General features: G+C 43.5%; 1 protein-coding gene and 1 pseudogene across 1 annotated transcript in view; both read left to right on the plus strand.

The window, feature by feature from the left end:
* LOC138981518 (xaa-Pro aminopeptidase 1-like) overlaps positions 1–22,700 on the plus strand; it is a 42,158-nt gene that overhangs the window by 12,945 nt on the left and 6,513 nt on the right. The window contains exons 4-21 of the mRNA XM_070354463.1: positions 114–218; positions 850–890; positions 1,225–1,276; positions 2,298–2,441; positions 3,012–3,107; positions 3,874–3,955; positions 4,169–4,337; positions 5,000–5,044; positions 5,464–5,550; positions 6,138–6,188; positions 7,449–7,507; positions 8,231–8,308; positions 8,876–8,947; positions 9,747–9,807; positions 10,660–10,729; positions 11,600–11,704; positions 11,892–11,963; positions 12,641–12,717. Coding sequence (XP_070210564.1) covers positions 114–218; positions 850–890; positions 1,225–1,276; positions 2,298–2,441; positions 3,012–3,107; positions 3,874–3,955; positions 4,169–4,337; positions 5,000–5,044; positions 5,464–5,550; positions 6,138–6,188; positions 7,449–7,507; positions 8,231–8,308; positions 8,876–8,947; positions 9,747–9,807; positions 10,660–10,729; positions 11,600–11,704; positions 11,892–11,963; positions 12,641–12,717 — 1,466 coding nt within the window. The remainder of the gene's footprint in view (positions 1–113; positions 219–849; positions 891–1,224; positions 1,277–2,297; positions 2,442–3,011; positions 3,108–3,873; positions 3,956–4,168; positions 4,338–4,999; positions 5,045–5,463; positions 5,551–6,137; positions 6,189–7,448; positions 7,508–8,230; positions 8,309–8,875; positions 8,948–9,746; positions 9,808–10,659; positions 10,730–11,599; positions 11,705–11,891; positions 11,964–12,640; positions 12,718–22,700) is intronic.
* LOC138983426 (5S ribosomal RNA) lies at positions 13,883–14,001 on the plus strand (annotated as a pseudogene).

Raw genomic sequence — 22,700 nt, forward strand, 5'->3', positions numbered from 1 at the left:
TACTACTCTTTACTATAGTAGTAGTAAGGGTAAGCATGCAGCAGTAAATAATAAGCATGCAGGAGTAAATAATTATCGACCGGTGGTTGGATACAAGCTCCTGTGGGTTTTAGGTACAGCTGTAGTGACAGAAACAGAGGCGGCACTGTGGACAGATGCGCGGTACTATCTTCAGGGGGAAGCTCAGCTGGACAGTAACTGGAAACTGATGAAAGATGGTAAGTGATTGTTTAAAGCACTGCCAGCAGTGACCACTAGAAACAGGATGAGATTGAGAGATGCTGAAAGTGATTTAAAGAGTGTGTGCAGAATAAAACACCTGCCAGGTGAAAAATATATTGATTGGTGAACAGTAACTTGGCCTAATGGCTAAAGAGAATGAGTGTGTTGATCCTTACCCAGCAACAGTGGCCAGTGAAATGTGCATTATCATTATTAAAAGAAAGAAACCATGAGTAGTTGAAGATGCAGGTAATGTCTGACTTACCGGCTTGGCTAATATGTAAGAGCTTGTACATTGAAACCTGTCTATAATGACCAGCACAGGGACCAACCAAAGGTGTTTATAGACCGGTGGTCACTATGGAAAAGTGAATTACAAAAGGTAAAACTCGCCAGAGATCCTTTCGGGTTGTCGTTGTGGACAAGGTTTTATTAATTATTCTAATGCCACATGTTTGGCCTCATGTGTTTAATTGTAGATTCAGTAGATGTGGCTATTCTACTTTGCCATTGAAAACTATTTACACAGAAAAGATTGTGAGTTTTATCTTGAATCTAACTATGGAGTTTTGAAAAAGAAAGACAAAATCGTAAAATGAGGGCGTCATTTTATTTTTCTATTTGCAGGTTTGACAGAAACCCCAACAATGTCTTCATGGCTGTGCAAGGTATGGTTGATTGTCTGCTTTTGCGTTTATATAATTCACATGTGTGCAGCACTAGCATTTTGACTGTTTCCAGTCTAATGAAAGATTGTTTTTATCAGCAGCAAAAAAACCAAACAAACAAATTGGGATAAATTGGAGAATTGAAAGTATGCACTAGGTCAGTCTTGCGCAGGAAACCTGCCCCAGCATGAATGAGTGCTCACACATACTTTATCAGAAGTGGATGACTTTCATGTTGTTTTTCTGTTTTAAAGTATAATGGTGATCACTGCTACATGTATTTTGAAAGAAGAAAACATTCTCATAAATGTTTTCCTTTTTTTTTTTAACACAGGTTTTACCAATGGGAAGCCAGGTCGGTTGCGATCCAACTCTAATGTCACATGGTAAGTTTGAATGAAAATCTGAGCACTGGAATTGTTTAAAATCTTCTCCTGGTGGTTTTTACACCCCGGGTATAGGGGTGTGTATAGGATTCGGTCGATGTGTTTGTTTGTTTGTGTGTGTGTTTGTGTTCGCATATAGATCTCAAGAATGAACGGACCGATCGTCACCAAACTTGGTGAACAGGTTCTATACATTCCTGAGACGGTCCTTACAAAAATTGGGACCAGTCAAACACATGGTTAGGGAGTTATTGGTGGATTAAGATTCTACAAGGACTTATAGAGGGACATATTAATGGTCAAAGGGAAATAACCTTCTCAGTTGGTGGCAGTGAGAATGGTTATTTCCCTTTGACCAACGGGGGTGTTTTTCCTACCTCGGAGGAATTTCTTGTTTTAAACTGAAGTGGAATTATGTGGATAGACTTTAGATATATCTTCTTCTTCTTCTTGGCGTTCGCTGGTGCTGCACACTCAGTCCAGCTTGGTAATCTATAGATATCTAAGAAGCAGTTTCTTGGGTTTTGTGGTAAAGGTAAACATATCTTGATGTGTAAGCTTCAATCGTCTTCTCTCTGGAAAGCTTTTGTATTCATTTTGCTTTTCTTGGGGCCCGGTAGCTCAGTTGGTAGAGCACTGGACTTGTGATCGGAAGGTCGCAGGATCGAATTCGGGCCGGGACGGACACGGGTCAACTTTATGTGCAGACCCAGAGACGGAAGCCATGTCCCACCCCCGTGTCATCACAATGGCACGTAAAAGACCTTGGTCATTCTGCCATAAGTGCAGGTGGCTGAATACACCTAAACACGCAGACACCTGGGTAGCGCGACTCCGTTGCTGCTAGCTTTCCACTCCGTTGCTGCTAGCTTTCCACTGGGAGGAAGCGACCCGAATTTCCCAGCGATGGGACAATAAAGTAATGAAAATGAAAAAAAAAATGAATCACCATGCACTTTTTCACCTTGTTTTCTTCTTATTAAAAAGTCTGACGTTTCTTGTACATGCATGTCCTTTTTAGAATTGTGGAAGCCACTGTCGAGAGATCTGAAATCCTGCGGTCACAGTTTGGTGCCTCTCTCGGAGAATCTGGTAGACTTGATTTGGGACGACCAACCGCTACCCCCCAATTCGTCCCTGCTCTTGCTTTCCAAGAAATTCACAGGTAAGCTTAATTATTTCAATGCTACATGTTTGGCCTCCTTTGCATTTCGAAGAGTTAGATGAATATAAGTATTTGGGATCGTGGTTCTGCAATGTGTTGTCTGCAAGCAATGAAATGATGATGATGGTGATATTATGCAGTAGATATTAATCTATGAGCTGATTCTTCCAGTGTAAATATTTCTTGTAAGTGCACCAAGTTGGGATATTAACTTTTTTTGTGGTTGAGTATTTTTACTTAGACTCAGAGACTCTTGGATTACAGTACGTGCATCACATTTGTAAAACCTACAAGCAGTGGCTCTTGGGTTGTTCAGGAGCCATTGAAAGTCAGTTTGGCAAATGCTAGCACGTATGATATGATTGACTAGATAAGAAATACACAAAGATAATCCACTGTGTTAGTGTTACAGTGCATTCAGTTTTTCCTCTGTCTTGATTTGCTTTCTTAGTTCTATTTTTCGATTATGCTTAAAATCTGTTGTTGTTTTTTAGTGCATTCACATTTTGCTCAGTCTCTTAGTTTTATTTTCTGGTTCTGATACATGGTTGTTTTTCCTGTTGGTTGCAGGTTACACCTGGCCAGAAAAGGTGTCTCAGGTGCAGAGTAAGCTAAGAGAGAAAAAAGCTGTTGCCTTTGTTATCACAGCCTTGGATGAGGTGGCTTGTAAGTGTGTTTGTGTGTGTGTGTGTGTGTGTGTTCTAAAACCTAGTTTACTTGGCTTTTTCTGGATAACTAGGAATGTCTGTGTATAGGTATATATCTGGATGAATGAATAGTGGATGACGGATTTAGCACAGTGCACCTTCCTTTTGTGCCTTCTTTGTTTACCGGATTCCGACCTCTAAACAAAGTTTTGAAACTGAAAGTAACACTCTAGTCGCATGTACACTGTAAGTTTTCATTCACTGATTCGGATTATTGAGAATAACGATTGCTGACTTCGCAAGACACATCCATACAAACCTTTACGGCATGCACGCCTGAGAATGGTGTAGTTTTCTCAAGTGAATGTTGTTTGTGTGTGAGAGAAATTAAAGACAGAATCTTTGCAATTGCCCGGGTGTGTGTGTTTGTCTTCATTCTCACAATACTGTGTTTGCGTACTGTGCTAAGTCTGTGCAGTTTTTGTTTGTGAATTAAGGTTTATTTTGTAGAACTGCCCGTGCTAGTAACTAGTTACCCTCAAGTCTATGTGTGTGATTGTTTGCATGGTTTTATTTTCAATTTGGGGTTTCAAACATATATTTTTCCGTTTGTATCGTTAGTTAAAGCATGATGTGTGGTTCTGTTCAGGGTTTGGAATTTCAAACACATTTTTTCTGTTGGTATTGTTAATTTAAGCATAGTGTATGGACTTTCACAGGGTTTGGGTTTTCAAACATATTTTTTTCTGGTATTTTGTTGAAGCATAGCATGTGGTTTTGTTTAGGGCTGTTCAACATGAGAGGGTCCGACATTGTTTACAACCCTGTCTTCTTCTCCTATGCTGTGGTCACACTCAAAGATGTCCAGTGAGTCCTCTTTGTGTGTGTGGATTAGTGTAACCCTTTTTGGTTTTTTTGTACACAACAGTGTAAGGCAAAGTCATGATTTTACTGGGCAATGTAATATTTTGTATTCAGTGGTTGTGTGTGTATAAGTGTAAACTAGTACAGTTCTTTTTAAAGAGACTGCCCCCCCTACCCCCACACCAACAGTGTTTAAACTTCCTTGGTATTCTGCAGTCTCTTCATCGATCCGAGAAGGTTGGAGCCAGCACCTGTGCTTCAACACCTGCACGTGAACAGCAACATGGAGAATGGTGACGAAGTTACTGAGGTCAAAACTCACGCCTACGATGAAATCTGGACCTATGTGGAGTCGCTTGTCAAGAAGGAGGAAGGAAAGATCTGGGTGAGATTAAAATGGATTTGTTGTGGGCGTTTGTTCTAGACATGTTCCCCCTAAAACAGGGTATGGCTGCCTAAATAGGGGCTGTAAAAACGGTCATACACGTAAAAACCCACTCGTGCAATAAACACTAGTGTACAATGGAGTTTTAGTCCATAAATGCAGAAGAAGGAAGACATGCTGGTTGTGATGAGGGATCTATGGGAGCAGACAAGACCTGGAAACCACGACGTCATTCGTCTCGCAGACTAAACTGGTGGTGTGACGGCGAACGCAAGAAGAAGAAGAAGTGATGAGTGATGAGGTTGTGGGAACAGTTTCCTGCTGCAAATTAATTTCTCTAGCATATCACCACATACATGTCCCTAATAGGTAAGCTTCCTGTGAGGACGTTAAGCCCCCCCCCGATGTTGGTGTGTGTCTTTCTCTGCCATATAATTGTTTGTCTGTCTGTTTCTTTTTGTGTCTTATTAACTCCTGTTACTACTTACTTGTATATATATTTTTGTACACATAAAGTAATGTGTCAGTGTAACAGCTAGCTTTTGGTGAGTTATGCATTTACATTGGTAATATTGGTAGACATAATTCAGCAGAAGTACTTTTAACTGTAGTTATCAGTGGGACTTGTGCTTCTGATTTTGACGTGCTTGATTTGATTTCAGATCAGTGAGAAATCTAGCTTCGCACTTGCAGATCTCATTCCCAAGGTAAGAAATCTGAAGAATTTTTTTTTAAACATCTTGTGACTCAATTAATTGAGAGAAAAAAAGAGAAACATTGAATTACTGTGTTGAACTGGCAGTCTTGCTTTGACAGCTGCTTGTCTTTCCTTCCCCGACACCAAACAAAAGTAGATAATTTTTTTCAGAAAAATGTATCTTGTTGCATCTGCACAACAAAGCATTAATGCCAAGGGAGGTAATACTTCTATAAGATTGGAAATGTCAGCTGGTTCAGTCTGTCTTCTATGGACAACTTTGTGTGTGTGTGTGTGTGTGTGTGTGTGTTATAGAGAGAGAGGGGGGAGTGAGTTGGGGGAGGGAAATGGTTAAAGGGCCAAGCAGGGCACGGCTGCGTAAAAATGCAGGAGTGGATTAAATGGGTTTTTTTAAATGTGATTTTTCAGGAACGACGCACTTTCAGTCCTTCTCCCCTGGCTAAACTGAAATGTGTCAAGAACAAAGCTGAAATAGAAGGCATGAAACTGGCACAGGTATGTTCACATTTCTGCTTTCTTGTTCAAAACATAATTATTTTTAATCTTAACAAACTCTCAGTCACCTATGAGAATTTAGAGGTTAAACAACAACTCTCATAAGCATGCCTGTCTTGTTAAACTCTTATTTAAAAAAAACTGTTAGGTTTTTTTCCCCTCACCTTTATTTTTATCTCTCCTTTATTTTTCTTTCAGTGTTTTTGTTACTGTGTTTTTGTGTGTGATTCTTTATCTCCCATACTGTTTTTGTTGTTGATGCTGTAATGATCTAGAGAACTTGGTAGCAGTATTATACGTACTAGCAGTCGAGGTGAACAATGACTGTCAAGATCTGTGTAAAATGTCATTTTTGGGTCAAAAATAAAAATAATCTTTTATGTATTATCCATTTTAGCTGGAATTCCTTTTATTTGTTACGAATGAACGCACACAAACAATGCATTCGTTTGTAGTCTCGGCCAGCGGCCCAAAAATGAGTCTGGCGTCACATAGCTCAAGGAAGAGAAATCCAGTGTTGAATCGATACATATGAGTTTGAGTCTGTGCACATAGATTTAATCCTTGTTCTGATTTGTGTTTCCAAGGTGAAAGATGCTGTGGCCCTGTGTGAGTTCATGGTGTGGCTGGAAAATGAGGTAAGACAGTTGTTGCATTTTGAGGTCTTAAAGGTGGTCGTCTCCATTTTTTCTTTTTTTTCTTCAATAATCTTATGGTTAGATTTCGCTAAAAAGTTATGTCAGATGATGAATGAACCATGGGGAAAAAAGTTATAGAAAAGAAATTATATGTAAAAAAAAAGTTTTTATTTTTGGGAAGTGTTAGTAACAGACTCAGCATTTTAATGGTCAAATGTCGATTTCTGTATAAAAATGTGGACAAGGACCTTTAAGGCTAGCAGCTACTATGAAAATACACCGTTTTTCTCCTCAAGTCATTTGACCACAACATTCTTGAAACAGAACTTACATTGAAGCAAATGTACACCAAATTTTAACACAAACAGTTCTGTTTCATGAATGTTGTGGTACATGGTCAAATGACTTGAAGAGAAAAACAGTGTATTTTCATGGTAGCTGGCCTAGCCTTAAAAGGGGATTCCACTTACCAAAAAGTTATACCTGTGATCAATCAATATGAGGCTTATATCGCGCGTATTCCGTGGGTACAGTTCTAAGCGCAGGGATTTATTTAATTTTTTTTTATATTTAAATTTAAAAAAAATTTTTTATGCAATTTATATCGCGCACATATTCAAGGCGCAGGGATTTATTTATGCCGTGTGAGATGGAATTTTGTTTACACAATACATCACGCATTCACATCGGCCAGCAGATCGCAGCCATTTCGGCGCATATCCTACTTTTCACGGCCTATTATTCCAAGTCACATGGGTATTTTGGTGGACATTTTTATCTATGCCTATACAATTTTGCCAGGAAAGACCCTTTTGTCAATCGTGGGATCTTTAACGTGCACACCCCAATGTAGTGTACACGATGAGGGGACGCCTGCTATGTAGGGACACTTGGTTCAGGTCACAAGCCTGTTCTTTTATCACAGATACCACTGTACCATGGCTTGCTTGCTTGAGCATGATATTGGTTGCTGTGTGACTGGTTGCTGTGTGATTAGCATTGTGTGTGTAAATAGCTGTGGGATGGTTATTATACTCATTCGTGAGCAGTGTGGATTGACGGGAAAGGTAATCTCAGGTAATCTCACGTAAGGTGAAGAGTTGATTGGGAAAATATGTCTTTGTGTGTCTTTCTTTGTCTTCTTTCATTGAAAGAAAATGCAACATACATAATTCTTTCTTTCCCTTAAAAAAACAAGTTGTATATGATAATTGTCCTGATTGTGAAGATTTGTGCTGAAATTTCAATTATCTTTTTCAGGCTCCGAAGGGGACAGTGACAGAGGTTTCAGCAGCAGATAAAGCAGAAGAGTTCAGAAGGTAATGTTGATGTTTTTACCCACATGCTGCATACATAGCACACCACTGCTCATGCCTTGATGACCTTTGGAAGAAATATGACCGCCATGGACAATTTTGTTCATCATGACGTCATGTGAACACAACAGAATCTCCTGATTGCTTAGCTCGTATCTGTTAGCACTGATAATTGGTTGTTTCATGCACATAGCCAAATAAGTTGAACGGATGTTAAAAACTGAGAATCAACAAACTAATCATTTGCTGTATTGTTGAGGAAGGGAGAGAAACAGGAATAGAAGCTATGACGAAAGGAACCAAGACGGATATATATATGTAAGAAAGAAAAAAGTGTACCAAAAATGTGAGCCTGTGCCTTTACATTGAGGCGGGGAGATAGCTCATTTGGTAGCGGCAATTTCTAGAAACAAGTTTATTGGCAAGGCATTGATTTCACAGAGTCAACGTTGTGCAGACTCTCCTTAGTGTCAGAACACCTCTGTATGCACACATGCGCATGAAGAAGATCCCAAGTTCACAACAAAAGTCTCAGGGCTTGGAAACATGAATACACGCATGCATGAAAAAGTAAAAAAGTTGGGTAGCGCCGGACTGTATGGCAGCTGGCTTTCGCCATAGAGAAAGCAGCCAGAATGTCCATGGGGGTAACCTCACAGGACGATATAATACGAAATGCCAATACCAATTATGTTCATGATCTTGATTTGTTTTTCATTTTTGCAGTGCACAGAAGGATTTTGTATCCCTCAGCTTTGATACCATCTCTAGTGTTGGACCTGATGGAGCCATCATCCACTACAAGTAGGTACAAATTATTAAGTGATTTTCTTAACTTTTTATTATTGTGGACCAAAATGCAATCACAAATCCATGCACATGCTCAGACTCGTGCACACACGCAGACATGTGCACACACACAGACATGTGCGCACACACACACGCACACGCACATGCACACACACACATACACACACACACACACACACGCACACGCACATGCACACACACACATACACACACACACATACATGCACACATGCAGAGAGAGTTACACACATGCTCACAGACATGCAAACATTCACACACTGAGCTGCATGCATACACATGAAGAAAATGCACAGGTATGCAAACCCATAATCATACAGTTATTTCAAATTGGTTATATCATTAAAAGGTTTGTTTCATCATGATTTCTTCATGTCGCACACACACAAAGGTTATTGAGAAGGATTGTAAGTGTGGCTACTGGTAAGAATCATTCCACTTTAGTGGATTAACTCAGAATAATCAATTAACAAGTTTGTGGCTTATTTCTGTACTTTTTGTGGTTGCATAATTGAAAGCACAAAAGTTTGTCTATTTCTTTAGACCCAAGCCAGAGACAGACCGACCAGTGACGACAGACCAAATCTACCTGATAGATTCTGGCGCTCAGTACTTGTAAGTCTACCCTACTTTATTTACGACTACAGTGGACCCCCACCCCCCTGTCCCATATTAAGATTGCCCCAAAAATCCGAACATTGAGGGGGTTATTATTTAAACCGAGGTAAAATTACTGCCGCTAAAAACTGAACATTTGAGAAAGCAAGCAGGGTCGTGCAAGGAAGAAATTGGGATTCTCAGAAGGGGAGTTCCACTGTACTTGGCTATTTTCTTATAAATCGACAGCTTCTTAGTATGCTTTGTTAATTTGGGATTGTGCATGAAGAGAAGTGGAAAAATGACCGGGCTGTGACCACATGACAACTGGCGTTCAGTCCCTTGGGGTAACGGTGGGGTTGTTGTAGGATCTCTCTGTGGCAGTTTGATGGTTGTTGTTCTAATGCAGGATCTGTCTTTGATAGTTTTGCAGTGATTATACAGTAAGATGCTTGGAACACAAACACTTTCTACACACATGCACACCCCGCATGCCCTTACACATGCGCACGCATGCACAAATACACACACACCACACACACACACACACACACACACACACACACACACACACACACACACACACACACACACACACACACACACACACCACACACACACACACACACACACACACACACACACACACACACACACACACACACACACTGAGCCAGAAAGAAACAAAAAGAAGCTTGTGGGTAGGTTAAAGTACATCAAACCATTTAGTTCAGGAATAGCTTTCAGCTTCAAAGTTGCAGTATCATGATTTAGTGCAACTCTGCAATGTTGTTCTGCTGTTTCCACCTATTTTCAGGTGTGGTACCACTGATACAACAAGAACAGTTCACCTTGGAACACCATCACCACATGAACAGGTTTAATGTTATATGAAGTCTTATATCGCGCGCGTATCTCCAGACTCGGACTCCAGGCGCAGTACAGTGTTAATACCTCTGGTTTAAGACCTCAAAACACCTCAAACTTGAAGATCTTGTTAGAGAGGGAGTCTTTATGATGGGGGTACATTTACTGACACGATGAATGAAGAGAAAGGCTAGAAAAATCAGGTCTTTCTTCATTTGATATGATTTCATTTCAATTACTTTATTGTCCCATTGCTGGAAAATTCGGGTCGTGTCTTCCCAGTGGAAAGCTAGCAGCAACAGAGTCGCACTATATCCAGGTGTTTGCATGTTTAGTAGTAATCAGCCAGCTGCGCTTATTGCAGAATGACTGAGATCTTGTACGTCCCACTGTTGTAACAGTCTTAGAAGGAGTCTTAAAATGGAGGGTCTTACAACTGAGGTTTCAGTGAATGTACCTCAATTTCAAATATGGAGAAATTCAAGCCTGAAAAGAGAGAAAGTCTTGGGAAGAAGGTAGCTTTTTCTGTCCCTATGAAGATGCAAGTTTGAGAAAATGAGACATTTTAGTAGAGCCCTAGAGTCTTATAATGGAGGGTTCTTATAACAGAGGTTTTATTTTATTATGCTACTGGTTGGATCGCAAATTCTGAACTGTAGGAGCACCTGTAAGCATGTTTCTATAATTTAAATGTTTGTTTGATAGTGTTTGTTCGTTTGTTTTAGGATCTCATAAATTCATTGAGTCATAATCTACCACTGCCTAAGTATTTTCAGTGACACCAGAATTTGAAAGCATATTTGATGTTGCCGTGATAAACTTTGCCTGAAACTAAAAGATTATATCTCTCCTTTGTTTGACAGGATTGCTTCACCAGGGTGTTGAAGGGGCATATCAATCTCTGCACAGTCATCTTCCCCAACACAGTCAAAGGTTTGTCTTTTCTAATTCTTCTGATCCACAATCTTTTTATGTGTTAGATGTATTAGAGTATAACAAAAACATCTTTTAAGACCCACCCTCTTGGTACAGTCTCTATGAATGAAGACATGACCCCCTGCGGGTTAGGGGGAGTCCCATATTGGTTGGGACGAGAAAGAATTTACCCGATGCTCCCCAGCATGTCGTAAGAGGCGACTAACGGATTCTGTTTCTCCTTTTACCCTTGTTAAGTGTTTCTTGTATAGAATATAGTCAATTTTTGTACAGATTTTAGTCAAGCAGTATGTAAGAAATGTTAAGTCCTTTGTACTGGAAACTTGCATTCTCCCAGTAAGGTCATATATTGTACTACGTTGCAAGCCCCTGGAGCAAATTTTTGATTAGTGCTTTTGTGAACAAGAAACAATTGACAAGTGGCTCTATCCCATCTCCCCCCTTCCCCCGTCGCGATATAACCTTCGTGGTTGAAAATGACGTAAAACACCAAATAAACAAACAAACAATGAAGACATCGACAGGGTGATACAGTGAAACCCCACTTTAAAGACTGCAAAATATTTGAGAAAATTAGGACCTTAAAAGGAGGGGGTCTTCAAATGGAGGTTAATTTCCACTTGCAGATACAGTCGAACATGTCTATAGCGACCACCCAAAAATGGTCTACATAGACAGGTGGTAGTTATGGAAAGGTGCATTATATAGGGAAGAACTCGTCGGCTATTCTTTTGGGTAGTTGTACGAGGCAGGTGGTTATTAAAATGTGAAAAGCCAAGGTGTGAAAAGGAGAGTTGAATAAAGGGGGTGTTAGAATGGAGGCTCCACTGTAGTGAATAACAAGCTTTGTAATATATGGTCAATCAGGTCACATGCTGGACGCTCTGGCACGCACGTCCCTGTGGGAGGTAGGTCTGGACTATCCCCATGGCACAGGCCACGGCGTGGGAGCCTTCCTCAACGTACATGAAGGTGAGGTGTGGATTTTGTCGAGTTTGCTTTTCTGTTCTAATTTCATGATTTGTATGCTCTGTGTGTGTGTGTATGTGGACCTCATTAATCAGCTTTATTGTGTTTTTTTCTGGGTTTTTTTCTACTGACTGTTTTTACTACTGACTGTTCACAGAAACTAAGTACAAACTGTACTATCTGTCAACAGGTCCGTGTGGGTTTAGTAGCAGAGTGACACTCACCGACATCCCGCTGGAGGAAGGCATGGTTCTGTCTGATGGTATGAATGTTACCTTTGCTTATAAGCTTGTATGCACTAAGCAGTTTTACTTGTTTTAGTAAACCTAACTAGTTTTACTGCGAAATGAAAGTTCACCATTAGCTTAGAATAGGCCTGTCTGCACAGTGATTTATGATGTGTGTGTCTGTGAGTTTGTTTTCTTTATTGTACCTTAATGTCAAATCAATTGGGATGTTTTGGCGATGCTTCAAAAAGATTTAGATGTGGGATTTTTGAGTAAAAATCTTATTGATTTAAAACGGGTATTGAGGACTACCTCAGGCCTGGGAATGATACACCTTTCGTCGTATTTACGACGAAGTCCTTTTCTAATTGTGTAAGAAAAGAGCCTTTGTGTCCCCTTAAAAATGCTTAAAACACACAATTTTCCCGTCAGTACGCCCAAACCACTTTTACTCATTCCCAGGCCTGCTACCTGTATACTATGTTTTTTGTTGTGATTATTTATCACTGTTATCATTATTTTATTTTATGTTGTGTGTGGGGGAGGGGGGGGAGGGGGGGGGGGTGGGCCTCTTATATAACCCAAAGAGGCTGAGTGGGCATCAATTCACAGAAAATGAGTTTACTATACACATTTCTGAGTTATTTCCAAGCAATCAACAAGTCAAAAGGTGTTAAATGTGATGGTGTTCTTTGTTTGGTAATTTGTTCAGAGCCAGGTTACTATGAGGATGGGAGTTTTGGACTGAGGATTGAGAACTGTATGATAGTCGTCAAGGCTGAAACCAAGGTTTGTGCAGGATTTAGTAACATTTGATTTTAGATATGTGTGTGTGTGTGTGTGTGTGTGTGTGTGTGCACGCGCGGTGACAGATATAAGTTTCAGAAATCGTTTGCGAGAATCAGTATTTGTATTTGTGTGTGTGAGTATGTGTGAGTGTGTGTGTGTGTGTGTGTGTGTGTGTGTGTGTGTGTGTGTGTGTGTGTGTTGCTCAGTTCTGTAAAGTGTGTTCATTTTGGAAGATTTGATAGTTCTTAGTAGAATACAAGTGTACACACTCTAAACTCTTTTTTTTTTCATTGACAGTGCTTGAAAGAATAGGAAGGTTTCCGCCAGTTATCTCTCTGAGGTTTTGGGTGCTTAGAGAGTACCGTGCCCCTTGCGGGGGCATAAAACATCGAGGTCACAAGCAGGGTCAAGGGGAAGGTCGGCTGGGCGGACAGGAGTATGATGGCTTACTAGTGCCAAAACCTGGTGTTACCCATTATCACTTATGATTACTAATTAAATTACATATCTTACCCAACTCACATATAGCAATTAACCCTGGTTCAGTGCTGGTATCGCTGTACGCGTCCCCTTGGTAACAAGAAAGACGCCTCTAAAAAAGAGTGACCGAGACCCGTAAGGGTGTCTAGGCCAGCCCGGAAACGAGGCTGCCTTCCGTATGCGCGCGCATACTCCGCCATATGCATCATTCTAAAAACTCAGCGTCAGTGGGACTGGTCGCATTTTATGTACGCTCTGGCTGTTTCAGCCTTTGTTACTTAGTCTTTTTGACTTTGTTTCGTTCCTCTTGGTCTCTTCTTGTCATCTGGACTTCACAACTATGTTGAGGTGAGGTCGTTCCTTGTATTTTGCTTGATTTTGGCAGTTTTGTTGGCCGTATTTTGGACTTGCGATGTTTCTCAGAAATTTTTTCGTGAGTCGTTTTTCCGTCATGGCTGACAATGCTAAGAAGAGGGCAGCTTCTTAATAGGTAGCTGCTGTGCCCTTTTCTCCTTAGAAAGCTTTTAGGAAGTCTAAACAATCCGGTCTATGTCCGTTTCTGTTGTAGATTCTCTTGCTAAAAATCTTTGGATGTGTTGATTGTTTTACCCGCTAAGCCGGTAGACAAGTCCGCTTCCAGTTTGTGTACTACACTGGTGACTATTCCGGAACCCCCATTTTGCCGGCCAACGGCCTCGCCACGTTGTAAGCACCGGTTCTCGTCCTTTCATCGAAGTTAAGCAACGTCGGGCCCGGTTAGTTCTTGGATGGGTGACCGCCTGTGAACACCGGGTGCAGTGGCCACCTTTGTTTAAATTACATATTCTTACGCAACTCACATAGATAGCATTAACTTCAGTTAAAGTGCTAGGACACTGAACTACGCTTCACCCCAAAGGGGAAGCAACCCCCTAAAAAAGAACGGCATTGACCTATAACCCAAGCTATACAAGAGTCGAGGTCATACCGTCACGTGACCTATCACGCGTGACCCGACCGCCGCCTATGTTAGAAACTCACTCCTACTTCAGCCACCAAGTAGCTCGGACGCTTTTCACACTACGCTGCAGGCTTTTAGCCTACTGTCTTCTGGACAGTGTTTCACCCCGTCTACAGGTCCCTGCTTCTCATGCACAAGTTTGGGTGAGCTCGTTCTAATTTATTTGCTTTTGCTTGCGTTTCTTTCTTTCTCCGTTGTTCGGTCTGATTGTTGTTTATCAATATCATAACTCAGACTGGTTTTTGTCAGCAATGGCTGACAAGGAGAATTAGAAACCACAGACTAGTCAGTAGCTGCTGAGGTTTCTCCTTTTACGTTTCGCATAAAGAGAAAGGCAAAGGCACTACCATTTCCGTTCTTGACCCAGCTTCTCTAACTTTTGCGTCTGTTAAATAACCTTGTATGGTTGAAAACGACGTTAAACAACATATAAAGAAGAAAGAAAGAATGTCTGTAAATTTTGGACCCTATGAATCCAATCATGCCAGTGCTGAAGCAGGTTAAATTTAGGTTACTTCAGCCAAGGCAAACGCAGTGGGAAAGAGATTACTTGTGTTAAAGATAGTTTGCTTTCCTTTTTGAGATGTTTTCGACCCAAATGTATAACATGTTGCCATTCGTCGAGTTTGCGCTCGCTCCCGGCGGGAGTGGGCGACGCAGTTTGTTGTCACGCATCGAGGTTCCGCCTTCATGCACAGTCTCTTCGGCTGACGTGCACGCAGAGGAGTGTGTTTACTTCATACGAGGAGCGTTCACGCTCTACAGGTTAGTCAGGTTCACCGGTAGCCAGGTTCTCTGGTGAAAGTGTTCCAGTTGGGCCGGAACTAGTAGCCCCCCCGCCGCGGCTGGGGGGTGAAAGTTTGACTTTCCCGGAGGCTATCGCTCTTTTTTAAGAGGCGGAACTCACGGGGGGTCAACACCGGACAACAAGTTGGGCCGGAACTAGTAGCTCCCCCGCTGAGGCTGGGGAGTGAAAGTTCGACTCTCCCGGAGGCTATCGCTCTTTTTAAGAGGCGGAACTCACGGGGGGTCGACACCGGACAACGAGACAGATGTACTCACGGGCAGACTTTTATGTCTCGGTGAATGTGTACATGTCTCAACTTCCTCCTTTTGGGCAGGAAGCTGCTTTCGGGCAGGCTTTGCACGGTTCTTCCGTTTTGCAATCAGCCTCGCCTGTGGTGGATCGTTTTAGTGACGCAGCTTGTCACAGCGAATTTCACGGTCCAGCCTCAGCAGATTCGGAGTTCGACGATTCTCACTCAGTTTCTGAGGAGGAAGTTGATGTCAAGTTGTCACTCAAACTTTAACCAGCTATGGTTACTGCAGCTCAGGTGTCTGCCAAGTACTTCGCTGAAGGGGTGACAGCTATGGCAAGCTCTGCGGCACCACCACCCTCAGTGGTGGGTGATTTCCGCCCTGCTTTAACGGAAGTTCAGGGATATCGTTTTAGCGAGTCTCCTTCTGTTGCTTACGAACTTTCCAAGGTGCTGGCTAGAACTTCGGGTTCTGAGAATAGCTTGCCTGTGGATACTGTGCCTTTACTGGCTGCACACGGTCAGGTTCCTGATGCTGCTCAGCCATGGTTTGCCTCAGACCAGTTACGGAAGCGAGCACTTCGTTTCATTCACGCAAGTTTGCTCTCTCCCGTCGTCATCACAGTCTTATTGAGACTTACGCTTTGCCGAGTGCACCGCTTCCGGTCACTCCGGAGTTGGCTAATCTCAGGGAAGATGTCTATAGTTTGGACAAAACATTGTGCTTACTCTGAAGGCGCATTACTTGGTTTGGATGAAACGGGAAGATACTCGTTGGAACTTGCGTCTCTTTCAGAGACACTTCTTCGATCTCTTTCGCGGTCGGTCGCGGGGTCGTTGAATCCTTTCGATTTTCGAAACGACTCTAGCGTGAAAGACGTCCTCATACTCCTGGCCTCTTTGGCTAAGGTTTCAGCCGGACAAATGTCAGTCGCGGCACGGTCGTACGCACATGCGGTTTACACACGCAGGGACGCTTTCTTGTCTGGCTCTAGAATTTGAACTTGTGGAAGTTTTCTCATATGTTTCTTCTTTTCTATAACTTCCTTTGTGGGCAGCGATGCGGCGTTGCTTTCGCTTGCGTCACCCGCTCAAGTAACGCTTCACTCGCTGAGCGATATCCGTAGGCCTAGGTTACACCAAGCCTAAGAACTTAGTTTATTCTTTTCTTCGTACTACGGAACCGCTTCCGGTTGCACCGTACTTGTCGATCATACATCTTAAGGTTCATAGCAAGGAGAAACTGTCTGTTGTCAAGAACAATGATCTCCTGGCTGTGGAAGATCGTGGCCGCACTTCTTTCTATTATCGTCTTGGTACAAGACTTTGATTCGTTCTTTCCCATGTGCGGTTTCGTACTCACGGGATGCCTTTGTGTTCTGTCGGCACACATATTCAAAGGGTTTAGCTTCGCTGTTCGTCTGGGAAAAGGCCTCGGCCGACAGTATTGTTCTGTCGGTGAGACTTAAATCTCTTCCTTGCTCGAGGGTTTTCTTTGCGAATCCTCCTCTTTGCACGCGGGCTCTTTAACAGAGAGAATCTCACAGCAAAAGGAAAAGCCCACGGCAGGCCTCGGCTTTTCTTATCAGAGAAAAGCGCTAAGCTGGCCTTTCTCAGCTTTGGTTTATTATCTTCTTCTCGGCGTGGCACGGTGCCAAAAGTTAATACCCACCACTTTATCTCCTCGAGGCGATTTAGCGGTAGGGTTCAGTGGGCAAACAATAGCACGCTTTCTTGCATACTCTCGGCACTTGTCAACTGGAGTATTAGCGTTCGGCCACTCTTCTCTCTGCCTCTGTGTTTTCCCACAGCGGCTGGAGGGGCGATTAGGACTCTCACTTTATTGAGGGAGGCACTGGGGCCCTTCCTGTTGGGTCACTTATATAGATCGTGCCTATGTTTACTTCCACCTTCGGATATACAAAATAGATCGGAAGTGGCTACTTTTTATTTAATTCAGATCTTCGGGGCTCTGGTTTCGTTTTCTAAGCAATCAAATGAAGAGCCGGAACATGTTAGTGTCTTTTCTTGACTGGTTCACAGACACAACCAATCTTTGGATTCTCACACCACTGCTCATACAGGGCGTTCCCGTTGGTTCTCTCTCCACCAGGGAAGCAGTTCTGTCTCTTGTGGAATTCTTTCCCCTTGTCAGGGGATAACATGTGTTGATTCAATCAGACAACACCACAGTGGTCTTTTATCTCAATAAGCAGGGGGTGGCATCTCGCTCTCTATCACTGCCACAGCGAGCATGCGAGGTTTTGATGTGGCTTTTACCACCACGAAATCTTATTAGCAGGGAGGTACCTTTCTGAGAGGCTCTAGGTCTTGGCAGACTCTAGTCAGCCGGCCAGGAATGTCCACTTGGATTGGACTCTATCTCGCTACACGCTTCTACTCCTTCTGGTGAATTTGGAGAAGCCGCTGGTAGAAGTTTTGCCTCTCGGTACTATCACCTTCTGCTAAATGTTCGTCTCCCCGTTCCGGGATAATACTCTCAATTTTACTTTGAGCGGCCTGTTGGTCGCACATTATGGGCCCACTCAATCTTGGTTGCCAGTCCTTTAGGCTGGCAAGAGGGCGCCGTTTTTGTTTTTTTTTACACTCGAGCCACACGGGTGTCTACTGTACGGGAATCATTGAGACGCTCAGGGGCTTCTGCCTCAACTCTGGATTTGGTCTAGAGATTTCATAGGGGTTCAGCGTCTTCGTTTTTGTGTCACTTTGACTGGCTTGGAACATTTGGCGTACATGTACTATTAACGGAAAGAATTAACTCCACTTCTCTCCGTTCAATGCGGGTGGCGAACCACCTATCCTGGCTTTCCGAATTTTCTCCCACGTCTCTGAATTAAGACTTTATGCGATATCAGTTGCACTGACACAGCTAGGTCGCAAAATTTTTTCACTTGGGTTCTTTTTAGCCAGCGTGATTAAGGGAACCTCCCTTTGGTTTGCTGAAAGCAAATCTCCAGTCCAGGCTTGGGATTCGCTCCCAGTTTCGGAGTTTTTGAGTTCGGATTGTTTAATCCTTGACAAATTAGCCTTGTTATTCTAAATACGGGAAGCCGTCATACTTACTCTAGTAGCTTCTGAGAGAAGTGCGAGTAAGTGCATTTTCTGTCTGGTTTTTGCTTTAGACATCTCTTTGGAGAAAGACTGATCTATAGCGCTTAGGTTTAATTCAAAATTTCTGACAAATAAGCAGAAACAGGAGTAACCAGATCCGATAATACAATTCTACCAATTTGCAATATTTTGGCTCTGCTAGAGCCATATTTAACCAATTGTACATTTCGAGCTTAAATATATTTCTGACTCGCTTGACTAGTGGCCCCCTTCATCACCTCCTTCCTCGTCCTGATATGGCTCTGCGTAGTCGGCTGGACGTTAAGCAACAAATAAACAAACAAACTGATCTGTTTAGATCACCAGAACAAAGGCTTTTGTTTATTTCCATCAACACTTCTAGAGGCAATGATTTAGTGAAGTCAACTTTTAGCTAAATGGACTGCCACATTGATTAGGCATGCCTACAGTGGTGGCAGGGAAAAGGGGGGGGGGGGGCAGTCAGTCCTCCCTTTTCAGGCAGCACGGGCTCAAGAGGTCAGAGTGTATAGGCCTCTTCTTTATCTGTTCTCAAGTCTGAGAGACTTACATAAGTCATGAATGCAGCTTATTGACCGTTCAAGGACGTAGTCATGAGTTTTCTATCGGCGGGGTATTTTAAGTACCCGCTGTTTTAATACGCATCTACTAGACATCTTCTGCAGAAGATGTCTTTTTATGTGTTCCTGGGAACGTATCTGGTGCTCGGCAGAACAGTAATTTCGGTCTGCCAGCTATTGTAGCTACAGGCCAGATACTTGCAAGATGTTAACTATGAGTTCATTTGCCCACCACCTAAATTAGCAATCTGCTATCTATGTGAGTTGCGTAAGAATATGTAATTTAATATAAAATTTCAAAAATAAATTTTGATTTAATTAATATACTTACCAACTCACATATTGGATTCCCTCCCAGCCTGCCCCGCAAATTTTTTAAGGGGTTATATGTTTCAATACGGAATGAGTTTCACCGGTATACATCCTGCGCAGGCGCAGTACACCGGTAGTGTAAATAATCACCAAGGACCATGCCTTATATGGCATACGGTTTTTGTTTCAGAGTTATTTCCCCACGTTGCCATGTAAGAGTGCTTCCATGTCTTATCACAAAACGAAGTTATTGCTTAGGGTTTCCCTAAAAATGAACAGATCACTTCAGTAGGAGTGAGTTTCTAACATAGGCGGCGGTCGGGTCACGCGTGATAGGTCACGTGACGGTATGACCTCGACTCTTGTATAGCTTGGGTTATAGGTCAATGCCGTTCTTTTTTAGGGGGTTGCTTCCCCTTTGGGGTGAAGCGTAGTTCAGTGTCCTAGCACTTTAACTGAAGTTAATGCTATCTATGTGAGTTGGTAAGTATATTAATTAAATCAAAATTTATTTTTGAAATTTTATATTTAAGCCTACGGATTAGTCCGGGCTCGGTGTTAAACATGTTATTGGGCTTGCGTCTGTAGACGTGGCCTCTTTGCTTTTGACTTTAAGTTCACAGGTTTCTGCTTTGGCAGCTGGCACTTCGTCATCAAAGGCAGAACTACGTGCTCTCCCGGCCGGGGTTGCTGTGTGTTCGTCTCTGGACAGTGGTCGTTCGTCCCCTGCTGTGACCTTTTGTGGGGAGTTCACGGTCTCCGGCGTCTGTCCTTCTTCACAAGGTATGTGTACTCCACGTGAGCGTTGTCTTGAGGGAGTAGCCTCGGGTCTAATCCCAGGTGAAAGTTCTGAAACACTGGCTGATATCCACCGCTTAGTCGGGGTGTCAGTGGGTGCTAAGGGCCCTGACAAGCGAACAGATGTTCCTATTCTTCCCGCCTCGTCAGTAGACTGTGGTCAGGTTGAAAGGCATCTGCTTCCGCCCAGGGGGCAGGAAGGGGTGCGTCCACGGTGGTGGACGACATCCAGCTTACTTGCCGTTCAAGTTGTCCAAACGCCGTGACGCGGGCAGCGGAAAACGGCATTTAAGTTTTGTGGAAGTTGGTGGACCGCGAAAGGCGGGGGTCACCTTCCTGATTGCGACTGCGAGCATGAAGGAAAGGATAACGAGGATACTTCCATTTGAGGGTGCGTCCACAGGGATGGACGACACCCAGCTTACTTGCCGTTCAAGTTGTCCAGCGCAGTGGCGTGGGCGGCGGAAAACGGCATTTAAGTTTTGTGAAGGTTGGTGGACCGCGAAAGGCGGGGGTCACCTTCCTGATTGCGATTGCGAGCATGAAGGAAAGGTTAACGAGGATACCTTCTTATGAGGGTGCGTCCACGGGGATGGACGACACCCAGCTTAACTTGCCGTTCAAGTTGTCCAGCGCAGTGACGTGGTCGACGGAAAATGGCATTTAAGTATTGTGGAAGTTGGTGGACCGCGAAAGGCGGGGGTCACCTTCCCGATTGCGATTGCGAGCATGAAGGAGAGGATAACGACGATACTTCCATATGAGGGTGCGTTCACGGGGATGGACGACACCCAGCTTAACTTGCCGTTCAGGTTGTCCAGCGCAGTGACGTGGGCGGCGGAAAACGGCATTTAAGTTTTGACTGGAGGGGGTGGTTGAGAGCAAAGCTTTACTTCCTCCACCTCTATCCGGTTTGATGACTTCTGGAAGTTCGGAGGAACAGGATGTTCACTTCAGCTTCCGGGAATTGTTGTCCTTTGCCCTGGAGTTGGCAAAGGGCTGCGTGTAGCCGGGTTCTCCGGTGAAAGTGGTGTACGTTCGCAGGAGGTAGCAAGCTTTGTGCGGTGAAGTGTTGTAACCGTGTCTGTTCGTCCGCTTTCTGGCGCACGTTCAGCAGCGGCTAAGAGCCCTAGGCAACGTAAGCTTCCGCCCTGGGGGCAGGAAGTTGGTGGGCTGGGTGATTCTTGGGTTGACCATGCGAGTCTCTCTGGGGGTCACTTTCCTACCTTTGATACCGAGCAGGGGGGCAGGAAGCGAGCAGTAGGGCTGATTCTTTGTTGGAAATTTAAGTCTAGCATGGAGTCAGCTTCCGGATTGCACGGAGGTGCATGAAGGCTGTTCAGATTAAGGTGCTCCTGTTTTTCTGTAAAGCACTGATTTTAGGTTCTGTTTCAAGTTAGCAAGTGCAGTGGCGCTCGCAGCTGAAATGGTTCGAGGTACAACGGGATCGTCCGGTGTGTTCCTGTGCAACCGGGTGGTCCTGATGTTTACTTATCCACGGCCTGTTGCGCTTTCGCTTTTGCGGCTGTGACTTCTGGGTGCAGGACGGGATATCCTTCTACTGTTAACACTGTGGTGTTGGTAGTCGGCACTTTTCAGCTTTTGGGCTTCTGGTTCCGTTTCTGCGGTTCCTTTGCCTTTTTTACAGGCTGTTTTCACTTTCTCTTCCAGTCTTCCAGCTGGCGTGAGTCAGGTGGATGGAGATCTGGCATGGTGTTATGACGTTTGAAACTTTTCTAAACTTTTCCGATTGTTGGCAAGTTTTTGCCTTATCGGGATGGGTGACTGGTTCTCATCATTTCGATGTTCGTTATGATGCTGAAACAAGAGGAGGAAATGGGGAGGCTCATACTTCAGCTGTGTCGCGGTTCGCGGCATTTTGTAGTTGGTTTGAGCTTTCTGAGGAGAATCTTCGAGTGTTAAGTTCTTAGATCCTCTGGCGGGGTCATCTTGTTCTTGCGGAAGTTTTCGCAAGCGAGTCTTCTTTGTCACCACTACATTTGTGGGCAACGCACGACTATTTGCCTGTGGTGGTGGTGGTGCTTTAGCTTGTTTCTTACGCCCAAGTAGCGTGTCACTCGCGGAGCGCTTTCTGTAGGCTTCGGGTAACTCCAAGCTTAAGGACTTAGGTTCTCTTGTTTTTCGTTCTATGGAACCGCCCTCGGGTTTGGTGATGGCGATAGCAAGGAGAGACTGTCTGTTAGATCAAGGTCTCCTAGCTCTGGGAGATTGCGGCATCTTTTCTTTATGATTGGCTCGTTTGAACGAAACTTGCTTTTAGTCCCTCGCTCGGGCGGTTACGTTTAACAGGTTATCTTTGTGGTCCGACAGGACTCATATACAAAGATTTTACTTTGCCGTTTTTTACCTGAGAGTAAGCCTCTGCCCTTTAAGTATTATTCTGTTGGCTAGAGGTTAATCTCTTTCTTGTTTGAAAGGTCTCTTTTTGAGCCCGCTTCTAGGCACGCGGGTTCTCTAACTAAGAGAATCTCACGGTAAAAGGAAAGCGCAGGGCAGGTCTTGGCTGTTTTTCGTTTCCAAACGAAAAGCTTCAGGCTGGCTGTTATCCACTTTGGGTTGGGGCTCCATACCCTCGCTTTCACAGGGCTCTTTTTGAGTTAGTTTGGGCGACCTGTTGGTCGCACAGTACGGGTCTTTGCAATCTTGGTTTCCAGACCTCTTTAG

This window comes from Littorina saxatilis, linkage group LG12 (assembly GCF_037325665.1).
Source record: "Littorina saxatilis isolate snail1 linkage group LG12, US_GU_Lsax_2.0, whole genome shotgun sequence".
Taxonomy (NCBI): Eukaryota; Metazoa; Mollusca; class Gastropoda; order Littorinimorpha; family Littorinidae; genus Littorina; species Littorina saxatilis.